Source organism: Pygoscelis adeliae, unplaced genomic scaffold, assembly GCF_000699105.1.
Source record: "Pygoscelis adeliae isolate BGI_AS28 unplaced genomic scaffold, ASM69910v1 Scaffold166, whole genome shotgun sequence".
Classification (NCBI taxonomy): domain Eukaryota; kingdom Metazoa; phylum Chordata; class Aves; order Sphenisciformes; family Spheniscidae; genus Pygoscelis; species Pygoscelis adeliae.
This window is the reverse complement of record NW_008825156.1, coordinates 1,482,305-1,491,608: the sequence shown is the minus strand read 5'-3', so window position 1 is coordinate 1,491,608 and position 9,304 is coordinate 1,482,305. Positions and strand designations below refer to the sequence as shown.

General features: G+C 55.6%; 1 protein-coding gene across 1 annotated transcript in view; it reads left to right on the top strand.

Annotated features, from left to right (window-relative positions):
- The first annotated feature begins 1,250 nt into the window (after positions 1–1,250).
- The window catches only part of IGF2 (insulin-like growth factor 2), a 9,279-nt gene continuing 1,225 nt past the window's right edge, over positions 1,251–9,304 (top strand). Inside the window, exons 1-3 of the mRNA XM_009328596.1 lie at positions 1,251–1,404; positions 8,469–8,635; positions 9,095–9,298. Coding sequence (XP_009326871.1) covers positions 1,251–1,404; positions 8,469–8,635; positions 9,095–9,298 — 525 coding nt within the window. The remainder of the gene's footprint in view (positions 1,405–8,468; positions 8,636–9,094; positions 9,299–9,304) is intronic.

Here is a 9,304-nt window from a genome sequence, read left to right as displayed (position 1 = left end):
GGGTGGCTTTATTGCTGCCAGGACTGTAGCGGGGCCCCAGGGGAGCTGGGCTAATTTCCTGGCTGTGCTGCAGACTTCCCCTGTGACCTTGGGTGAGTCATTTAATCTATCCTGGGCTTCGGCTCCATCTCTGAGCATCCCGGGGGGGTGAGGTAATATTCATTAACTGATTTTATTCTCGAGTTGCTCAGATGCTATGGTGATGAAGGCTGGATGTGAAACCCAGCGTCTTGGCTGAGCATTAGCGGGGAGAGGGGATGCTCCGCTTGAGATTTAGCATTGCCCCACGCCGACTGCTATTTTGCCATACTTCCCCTCTTCATTTTGAGCTGACCTGTCTGGCCACCATCGTTATTTAGCTGTATATATACAGTGATGCTCGTCAGTGAGGGACTATAATGCTTGGAACCATCCATGGGTTTTGCCTCATCCAGTGAGGCAATAGCACCCTCACTTTACACCTGCAGAAGCTGACATGGAGGTAAAGCTGTTTGCCGGAGCTGAGTCAGGGGAAATCTTTGGGTTAGTTAGCAAATATCCAGAGAGTTTCTTTTTTAATCCTCTGTGCCGGCTCATACCCCCTTGGCCCTCCTTGGTAATGCCTCAGGTGCATTTCTTGTGGGACCGCTCTGCTCCTGAGGGATGTCTTCTAGGTCCTGGCTCTCGTCAGCAAATATGGCTTGTGCAATCAGCCCCTCGATTGCCCGAGCCTCAGCCATGCAGGTCTCTCGCACACCTGGGGCGAAGGCTGCCGCTCCCTGGCAAAACCCAGCTTTCCTCAAAAGCAACTCTAGGACAGGTTGAAACTTCATTTGTTTCTGCTTTGGGGGAACACGTGTTCAGGTAGGACATGAAAACCTGTCATCAGAACTGAAAAAAAAAAATACCTCCCGATAACAATTTGAATGATTTCCCATGTAAAAGAGAGAAAAAATAAAAGATCACACTGTTGAAAGAGCAGGGGGAATAAAAGCCTTTCATAGGTAGGCTGAAGTGGGATTTTCCAATGGAAAAACTGCTTCAATGCAAACCTTGTCTGGCCGGAGCGGCTGACCAGCGGGCGAGCGCAGGGAGCCAGCCTCGCACCAGCGGCCGGCTCAGCACTGTCAGTCCTTCCCTGCAGCATCCCGACATGTCCAGGCATCAAACCCCAGGAGTGCTGTGGGCAGGGGGGCATTGCCTGGGGCAGGTGGCAGAGAGGGGTCTCTCACGCTGTGTTAACACTGTGCCTCTTTCCCCAGGTGCAGAGGATGTGTGCGGTGAGGCGGATGCTGCTGCTGCTGCTGGCTTTCCTGGCCTACGCACTGGATTCAGCTGCGGCGTACGGCACGGCGGAGACCCTCTGTGGTGGGGAGCTGGTGGACACGCTGCAGTTTGTCTGTGGGGACAGGGGCTTCTACTTCAGTAAGTGCCAGGCAGCTCCCAGCAGCGGGCAGGATGCTGCCCCCACCCTGTGCCTTGCTTTGGTGGAGCTGGACTGGGAGGGAAAGGAGGGGTTTCCCAGCCCGGTGCTTTTCATGTTTGCGTTGTACATGGCAGTAGACCAGGAGAGGAGCAAGAAAAGTGACGTGCTCAAGGTGACATGCACCCACCTCGTGCCGGTTTTGGGGACTGTCCATGGGGAAACCGTGTCCTGCATTTGATGCTTGGGAAAGTCAAATATCACTGGGGAGCCATAGGTGGTTGGCTCACCAGCGATACGGGCAAGTCATTAAAGTAACGAGGATGTCTGCAGCCAGCTCTCTGCTGAGCTTGGGCGCTGGCTTATTTTTAAACCTTGCTGTCTAATTGCTGCATCCTGGGAGCAGGCAGGGAGCTGAGTACTCCCTCTTTCTGGGCAGGCTTTGCGTGCATATAGCAGCAGCTTCTAGGCTGCTCCCAAAATACGCTTTGTGGCCTCCTGGCTACCTGCTGGTGAACCTGTCACTGAATAGTGATGTCTTACCCTTTTGCAGTGCAGCTAGTGCCAAAAAAATGCAGCGTTGTTGTTGTCCGCAGAGTGCAGGTGGCTTCAGGACAGTTGGCTGGAGGGGGCTTTCCACCAGGATGCTTTGGGGGTTTGGACCATTGGCATTAGCAGTACAACAGCTTAGCTGGTAAACGGGGAGGAGGAGTAAACCAGTAGCGATGGATGCTCAGCAATCTGTGGGTGGAGGTGCCTTGAGTGTCATGCCTTGTTCCGGTGTTTCAGTCCCCTGCTCTGCTTGGGAGAGGGAAGATCCTGTGTCTTGTTGCCCACTGAGGACTGAACCACAGAGTGACTGACTGTGGGAAAGATGCAAAGCCAAACGGTGGGGAAGAGGATGGAGATACTAGCTGCACACGGTGCCATGCATTTGGCAGTCTTGCCTCTGCCTTGGGAAAAGGAATTAAAAAGTTGCTTTCAAGTAACAGGGTGTTGTTTGGAGTAGTGGAGTCGAGAGCCAGCCTCCCTCTCCTCCCAGTCTGCCTGTGCAGGGAACGGGGCGCTGCAAAGTTAGGAGCAGCGCCCTGGATGTCCCTTCCCATCCTGGGTGCTCAGCCAGACTTGGCTGATGCTGCCTGCTGAGGTTGGGCAGGGAGAGGTGCAGGGATCCCACATCCAGCAGCAGTCAGGGTTTGGGCTGTGTAATTTTGGGCAGGCGGTTGGGCTGCAGGTGACTTTGCAGCTGCCGGGGGGGTGGTTGCCCTGCCCCGTCCCAGCTGAACAGCGGGATGTTTTCATGGCCCCCTGGGTGTTGCGGGCAGGCAGCGCTTTTGGGGACACCCTGGGCGCGCTTCCTTCCTCTCACCGAGCTGAGCGGCGAGGGTTTGCACGTCAGCTGCCCTTCCTCTTCTCATCTCCCCCTTCCACCTTTCCTCCACCAACGAGCCCCGCACTAGAGCTCGGCCAAGGCAGTGGGTCCGGGGCTGGCCTTACCGGCGCGGCAAGGAGGCAAACTCCTCTCCCACTCTCACACCTCTTCCTCTCCCTCTATATATAGAGGAGCATCCGTCTCTCTCCTGTGGTTTCTCTTCTCTCCTCCCCCTCTCTGGGGATGAAAGGGAATGGGGCTTTTGTTTTACGGACAAACTGACCTCAAATAACCCAGCTGTCCAGGCCAAAATAAAAACACTTTTGAAGGCAGACAAGTTGCTTGATGCCAAGTGGCCAGTCTGGTGCTTGCAAGGGGATTCTTGCTTTTTTTTTTTGTCCTCTCCCGTCCCACCTTCTTCTTTTTGAGTATTTCTGGAGAGCCCAGGTGCTGGGGGATGAAGCAAAGTCCCCCCAGTCCTGTATTTTAACCCCTTCAGCATCTGACCAGCCTGTGCCGTGCAGGGCTGAAGACGTTTGGGCGATGGCTCTACTTGATGAAGGGTTTGGACATCCTCAGCTCGCCTCATTTTTTCCCTTTATCTCCATCAGTTGGCCTCATAAAATGATTAATTCTCCTGACCATATTCATCTTCACTCCTAAACCCTCATGGCTACACTGTTGTCACCATATAGGCTTGATAGGGCATGGTTATGTCACACGATCGCGTGTTTACATCTTAAAACTGGGCCTGGGTTTGTCATGAGCACTTCTCAGCATGGGATGTGTGACCTGATGAGCAGCCTGTGCTAATGCAGTCATTCATACGGGAGGTAAATGACTTGGGCAGCCTTGTCCTGCAGGTACAGGTGAGCCCCGCTTGCTGGACGGGGCTTGTTGCAAGCATTCGACTGGTAATCTCAGAAAAAATAAAAATGGTATGAAAATCTGTTATTGGTTTTCTGCTGCAGTGGTGACTTAAGTACTTAAATGATGCTCTGCATTCTTACAAGGCAGCACTTATCTAGCAAAGCTAGCTCTGAAATACAGCGCTGTTTGCATCCATGCAAGGGGATGCAGCATACCGACGGTGTTTCACGCCCCCCCCGGCATCTGGCAACAGGGAACTATGCAACCTAGACTGAGCAGGGTGCACCCCCTGATAACCGGGATGCCCATCTGTCTGCTGGCGTGGGAAGGGAGTCCCAGCCCCCAGGTGCTCTTGGAGGCATCGTGGCTGGCAGGTGCTTGGGGCTGAGGATGTTGAAGCTGCCTCCAAGAGCTGGGGCTGCAGAAGAGCTGCACCAACACGGGCAGGAGCTGGCAGCGCTGGGGTTACCCAGCCACGGTATGCAGGGCGGGCACGATGGATGTGCACCACACCAGCCCCGCGCTGCATTCTGGGGGTGCCTGGGCAAGCTGCAGCTGGAGCTGTGCATGCTTTGCTCTCTGCCTCTGCCATGATTCCTCCCCTCCGTGACTTTTAAGGCTTTTGGGGCTGGCCCGCAGGTGCTGGCAAGGTGGTGTCATCCCACCGTGGCACTGCAGCAGGGCCAGGACCCCCTCTCCCTGCTCCCTGGCACCCACCCTGGGGACGGTGGTGCAGCCCATGGAGGGATGCTGAGCACAGCCCCAAGTGAAAAAAGCGGAGCAGGTCGAGAGGAAGCCCCGGCCGCAAAGTTGCTGTCATGCAATGCTGGCAGGGAGGGGAGAAGGGGCTGCAGGGGTAGAGGCGTCCGACTTCTCTGTAAACAACAGCTCCTGTTTCCTCCTTTCCAACAGCTGATAAGAATTTAGCTCTTTGCAGCCGCTTGTGCTGACGGGGCACATTCTTGCGCCCCCGCCGCTCCTCCGAATAATACTAGGAAAAAGCAGGGGGGAAAGTGCGGTGCCGGGGTGGGGGAGGGCCAGGCCGGGGGCACTGGGACGGGGCCTGGTGCCGCACAAAGGCCCCCTTGTTGCTCCCGACATTCCTGTGACAGGGGCGCAGGGACTGTTTACACCCAAAGTCCCCTTCCACTCGGCTTGCCGCCTGATTGACCGGAGGAGAGGGGACCCGGCCAGGGTGGCACCACCGCACACCCCTCCCCGTGGCATCTGTCCGGCCCTGGTGAGGGTGGGGAGCCCAGAGCAGCAGGGTGGCGATGCCAAGGTGGGGACCCTCCTGTCCCCCCGTGGCCATGGTGGTGCCACCACCTCTGGCACAGAGGCATAGCTGAGCTGCAGGTATGCGGCCTCCGGGTTCTTCCAGGAGCAGGTTTGGCTTTGCACTGCTGCTGGGATGCCCAGCTCTCCCTGTCAGGATAGCCTGCTGCTGGACTGGAGTAACCCCAGGCAGCCGGAAGGCTTTGCACCACTGGGCTTTGCACCGCCGGGCTTTGCATCACTGGGCTTTGCATTGTGGGGCTCAGCCTCTCAACAGAGCTCTGGGAGGTTTTGGTGGAGCACAATTTGGGGAAAAAGAGAGCATAGCCATTCATGGAAGGCCGAGAGGAAGCACATTTCCTCAGGAGGAGGCGGTCATCGCTGCAATGGGAAGTGGCTCGTGCCGCCCCGGCAGTGCCACAGCCCACTGCCCACACAGCTCTCCCCTGGGAGGACAGGGACAGAGAGGCAAAACCCTCCCTGGGTTTGGCAGTGGCGGTAAAGCAAGATGCCATCCATGGGCAAAAGCCAGGAAATTCAACCTTTAGTCCATGCGTAAATCGTGGTATGGAACAAACACTTTTTCCAGTCCAGGTCAGCAGTGATATTACTGTTAACCAGCAATGTCCTGGCATCTCTTCCCTGGGTTGTTGTCTCCAGGTACTTTCTGGGACTAAATCCCTGTTTGTTATGTTTGCCTATTTTTTTTCCTAAAGTAACTCTCCTACAGAGGATTGTATTGGCATTTGGCGAGATCCGTACGGACAATTATGTAATGGGAAATGTGCCCTATCGGACCGTCGCAGTGGAGCTGGCAGTGGCACCAGCAAGGGGAACGGCACGCAGCAGCTTTATGCAAGAGAGAAGGGGCAGCGCATTGGGGCCAGGGGCCACACGTGTGTCCGCAGGCTGGGCAGGGGCAGCAAATGGGAGGAAGGGGCCGTGCTGCTGTGGTGATCCCTGCGGGGAGCTCACTCTGGTGGTGCCACACCTGGGTGTTTGCAAACACGTGCTGCCGTGATCTTCCTGCGCGCTCCCATGACAGAAAGTGCCCTTGATGGCAAGGCGGTGAAAATGGTCCTGCTTTGCTTGTTGGTTTTTTCCCCCCTTCTTCTTTCCAGCAAACACATAGCTGCAAGTAGGCAACTTCTGTTTTCGAGAGGAGACATGTAACCTTTCAAAACCTCAACTTCTCCCCGAACCGTGCGTGTCATCACTTGTGCAACCTTCTGTTCAGCGGGAGTGTGAATGCAGCCCTCTGGGGATGTGCTAGCAAGAGGGGGTGCCTTTAATTTTTTCTCTTTTCCTTCCAAACTCTCCTTCTGCCTGTGCTCAGAATGCCTTTCTGGAGCAGCCTAATGCTTCAGCAACCTGCCGCACACGCAGGTTTGGGCGCTGGGGTCAATAGGTGCTGAGCGGGGGCCATATGCGGTGCGGGATGTCGATGGCAGCGCAGGTCTCCCATGGACCTCGCTGGGCATTGCGTGCATATAGAGGAATACATGCACCTGGCCCCAAGCTGGCTCCTCTCCGCTGTCTCCCTTGGGCATTGCCACTTGGATTGCCTGCACCGGCATCGCTTGTATGTCTGAGGGCACCCAACACACCTGCCCTGCCTTTAAAGGGAGGGCCCAATCCAGCTTGCTTGTTGACCACAAGCATTTACAGAGAGACAATTAAACTCCTAACAGTGCTCCCTTCACTGAGCCTTTACAAGAGGGAACCATCCTTCTCACCTTCCTGCAGGGCTGGCTAAAAGTCGTGCCTGAAATTTTTCCAGAGAAAAAGAAAAAGAAAAAGGGTGGTGGTGCAGGGGGGACGAGTGTGGAAATAGAGCATTTGAAATGACTTCTGAAGGCAGGCTGCATGGTATGAGTCAGCTGCCCTACCACCCTGCGCCCTGATGCCATGTTTGCTCTCACAACCTTCGAGTGTGGCGGCAATGCACCAGCATGGAGCAGCGGGCTCCCCGCCGATGGGGGCACGGCTGATTCTAACAGAGAGCAGGTGCCCTGCCCGGCTTCGCTATTGCAGAGCCCACAGCGAGATACGGTCACGGGGTTTTGCATGCCAGCATTGTGCATGCAGGGCTGTGTTGAACATGCAGGTCTGCGTTGCACATGCATGTCTGCATGGCACATGCAGGGCTGCATTGAACACACAGGGCTGCATTGCACATGCATGTTTGCATTGCACATATGGGGCTGCTTTTCACATGTGCACTGCATGCACAGAAAACTCCTGTGCTTTGCACTTTGTCCTGAGGCACTTTGGGTGGGCACCCAGATGGGTTACCCCCCGGGGAAATTGGTCAGCACCTTGCAAACCGGGGCCCTTAAATCTTCACCAAGGCCAAATACTTGAGCAGTTGCTTCATCCAGAGCATGTGGGGGGATCGTGGGTTGTGCATGGGGCCAACGTGGACCATTTTGTGCGTTCCTGCAGGCCTGCTGGGAGGCAGGGTCTTGGCTGAGTGTGGCACAGTGGCATCACGCCTCCACTGCTCGCTCTCAGTTTTTCCCATGCCCAAATTCTCCCATCCGGGATGTGGTACCAGACTGTGTTTGCAAGCCCTGCTGGTGCCGGCCTCTGTTCCCCTCCCTTGGAGCACCTTGTGCTGGGAAGAGGTGCTTGTGGCAGCGTGCAGAGCTCCTGTTGCAAACCCCACAACAGCACAAGTGCATAACACGCCATGTGCGAAGGCCCGAAGAAAATCCTATTGTTTTGGGCCAGTTTACATTTTGGAAGTTGCAATTCCCAAGCAAATTTGTTTTGCATCAGAAATTCAAATTTGCCCATCTCTTATTTCGAGAGGGGGAGGAAAACCAGTAAAACTGATGTAAGCTTTTCCTTTGGAGAGTTTTGGCTGTCATTAAGTGGTGACATGAAATGCACTCAGTTGTTGCTGCACCGGACACGGGCTTTCGCATCCTTCTGCAGGCAGAAACGGGAGAGGAACCCTTATTAAAAGATTAAGTTTAATAGCTATTCTTGGCGGGTGCGGGAGCCTGTATTCTTTCTGCAGCTGTCTCAGAGCTGTCCCATCTGGTAAAATTTAGCCGCCTTGGTTCGTTTCACCTGCCTGAGCGTCGACCCGTTGGAGGGAGGTTGGCAGCCACAACGCCGCGCTGCTTCTTTCTAATAAAACTCGCTTGCCAGGATCAACATCGGAGACGGTCGCAGTGCTGGCGGCTGGGCTGGGCTTGAGCTTCCTCGCTTTAGCTGCACCCAAAAAGGCCGCCTGCGCCAGAGGTATAGAAGGGGAATAAATCACCGCCATATAAAGCGCCTTTAATTAGCACCGCACGCATGCAGGGAGCCCTGTTGGCATCAACAGCATTTGTCTGGGAAAGTCTTAATGTGAAACTTGGCCAGTTTGCGGGTGCGTGTTGGCTGATCTGGGAGAAGCGCTGCTATTTTTGAAGTGTGTGGGACACACCGGTCTCCGGTGGCTGGTGCAGGGATGCTTACAAGGGGATGGGTGCCGTGGAGGGGGCAAGAAGGTTCAGTCCAGGTTGGCGGCTAACGCCAGGGTCTCTGCCATTGCAGGCAGACCAGTGGGACGAAATAACCGGCGGATCAACCGGGGGATCGTGGAGGAGTGCTGCTTTCGGAGCTGCGACCTGGCTCTGCTGGAAACCTACTGTGCCAAGTCCGTCAAGTCCGAGCGTGACCTCTCCGCCACCTCCCTGGTGGGCCTGCCGGCACTCAACAAGGTAGGGGGGCTGTGCCAGGATGGCAGCCCTTCTCCGAAATAAATAGCAAGAGAAAAGATGAGAAGGCCATGGGTGGGAGAGGACAAATCCCAGCTGCAAGGTCTGCTGCTTCTGCAGAGCCTTTAAGAACTGGCAACCATTGGCAATTCATGCCAAATACCCTGCAGAAAGTCAGCTTTTAATAAATTGGAGGACCAGAGGTGGGCTGGATCGCAGAATCATAGAATAGTCTGGGTTGGAAAGGACCTCTAAAGGTCATCTAGTCCAACCCCCCTGCAATGAGCAGGGACATCTTCAACTAGATCAGGTTGCTCAGAGCCCCATCCAACCTGACCTTGAATCTTTCCAGGGATGGGGCAATGTTTCCATGGGATGGATGGAGCTCAGAGAGGGGGACCCCTACCCGGAGGGCAGGCAGGCTTGCAGCAAGGCTGACGTTGCTATCCTGTCCCTTTGCAGGAGAGCTTCCAGAAGCCCTCACACGCCAAGTACTCCAAATATGACGTGTGGCAGAAGAAGAGCTCCCAGCGGCTGCAGCGGGAGGTGCCCAGCATCCTGCGGGCTCGCCAGTACCGGTGGCAGGCAGAGGGGCTGCAAGCGGCCGAGGAAGCCAAGGCCCAGCACCGTCCCCTCATCTCCCTGCCCAGCCAGAGGCCCCCGGCAGTGAGA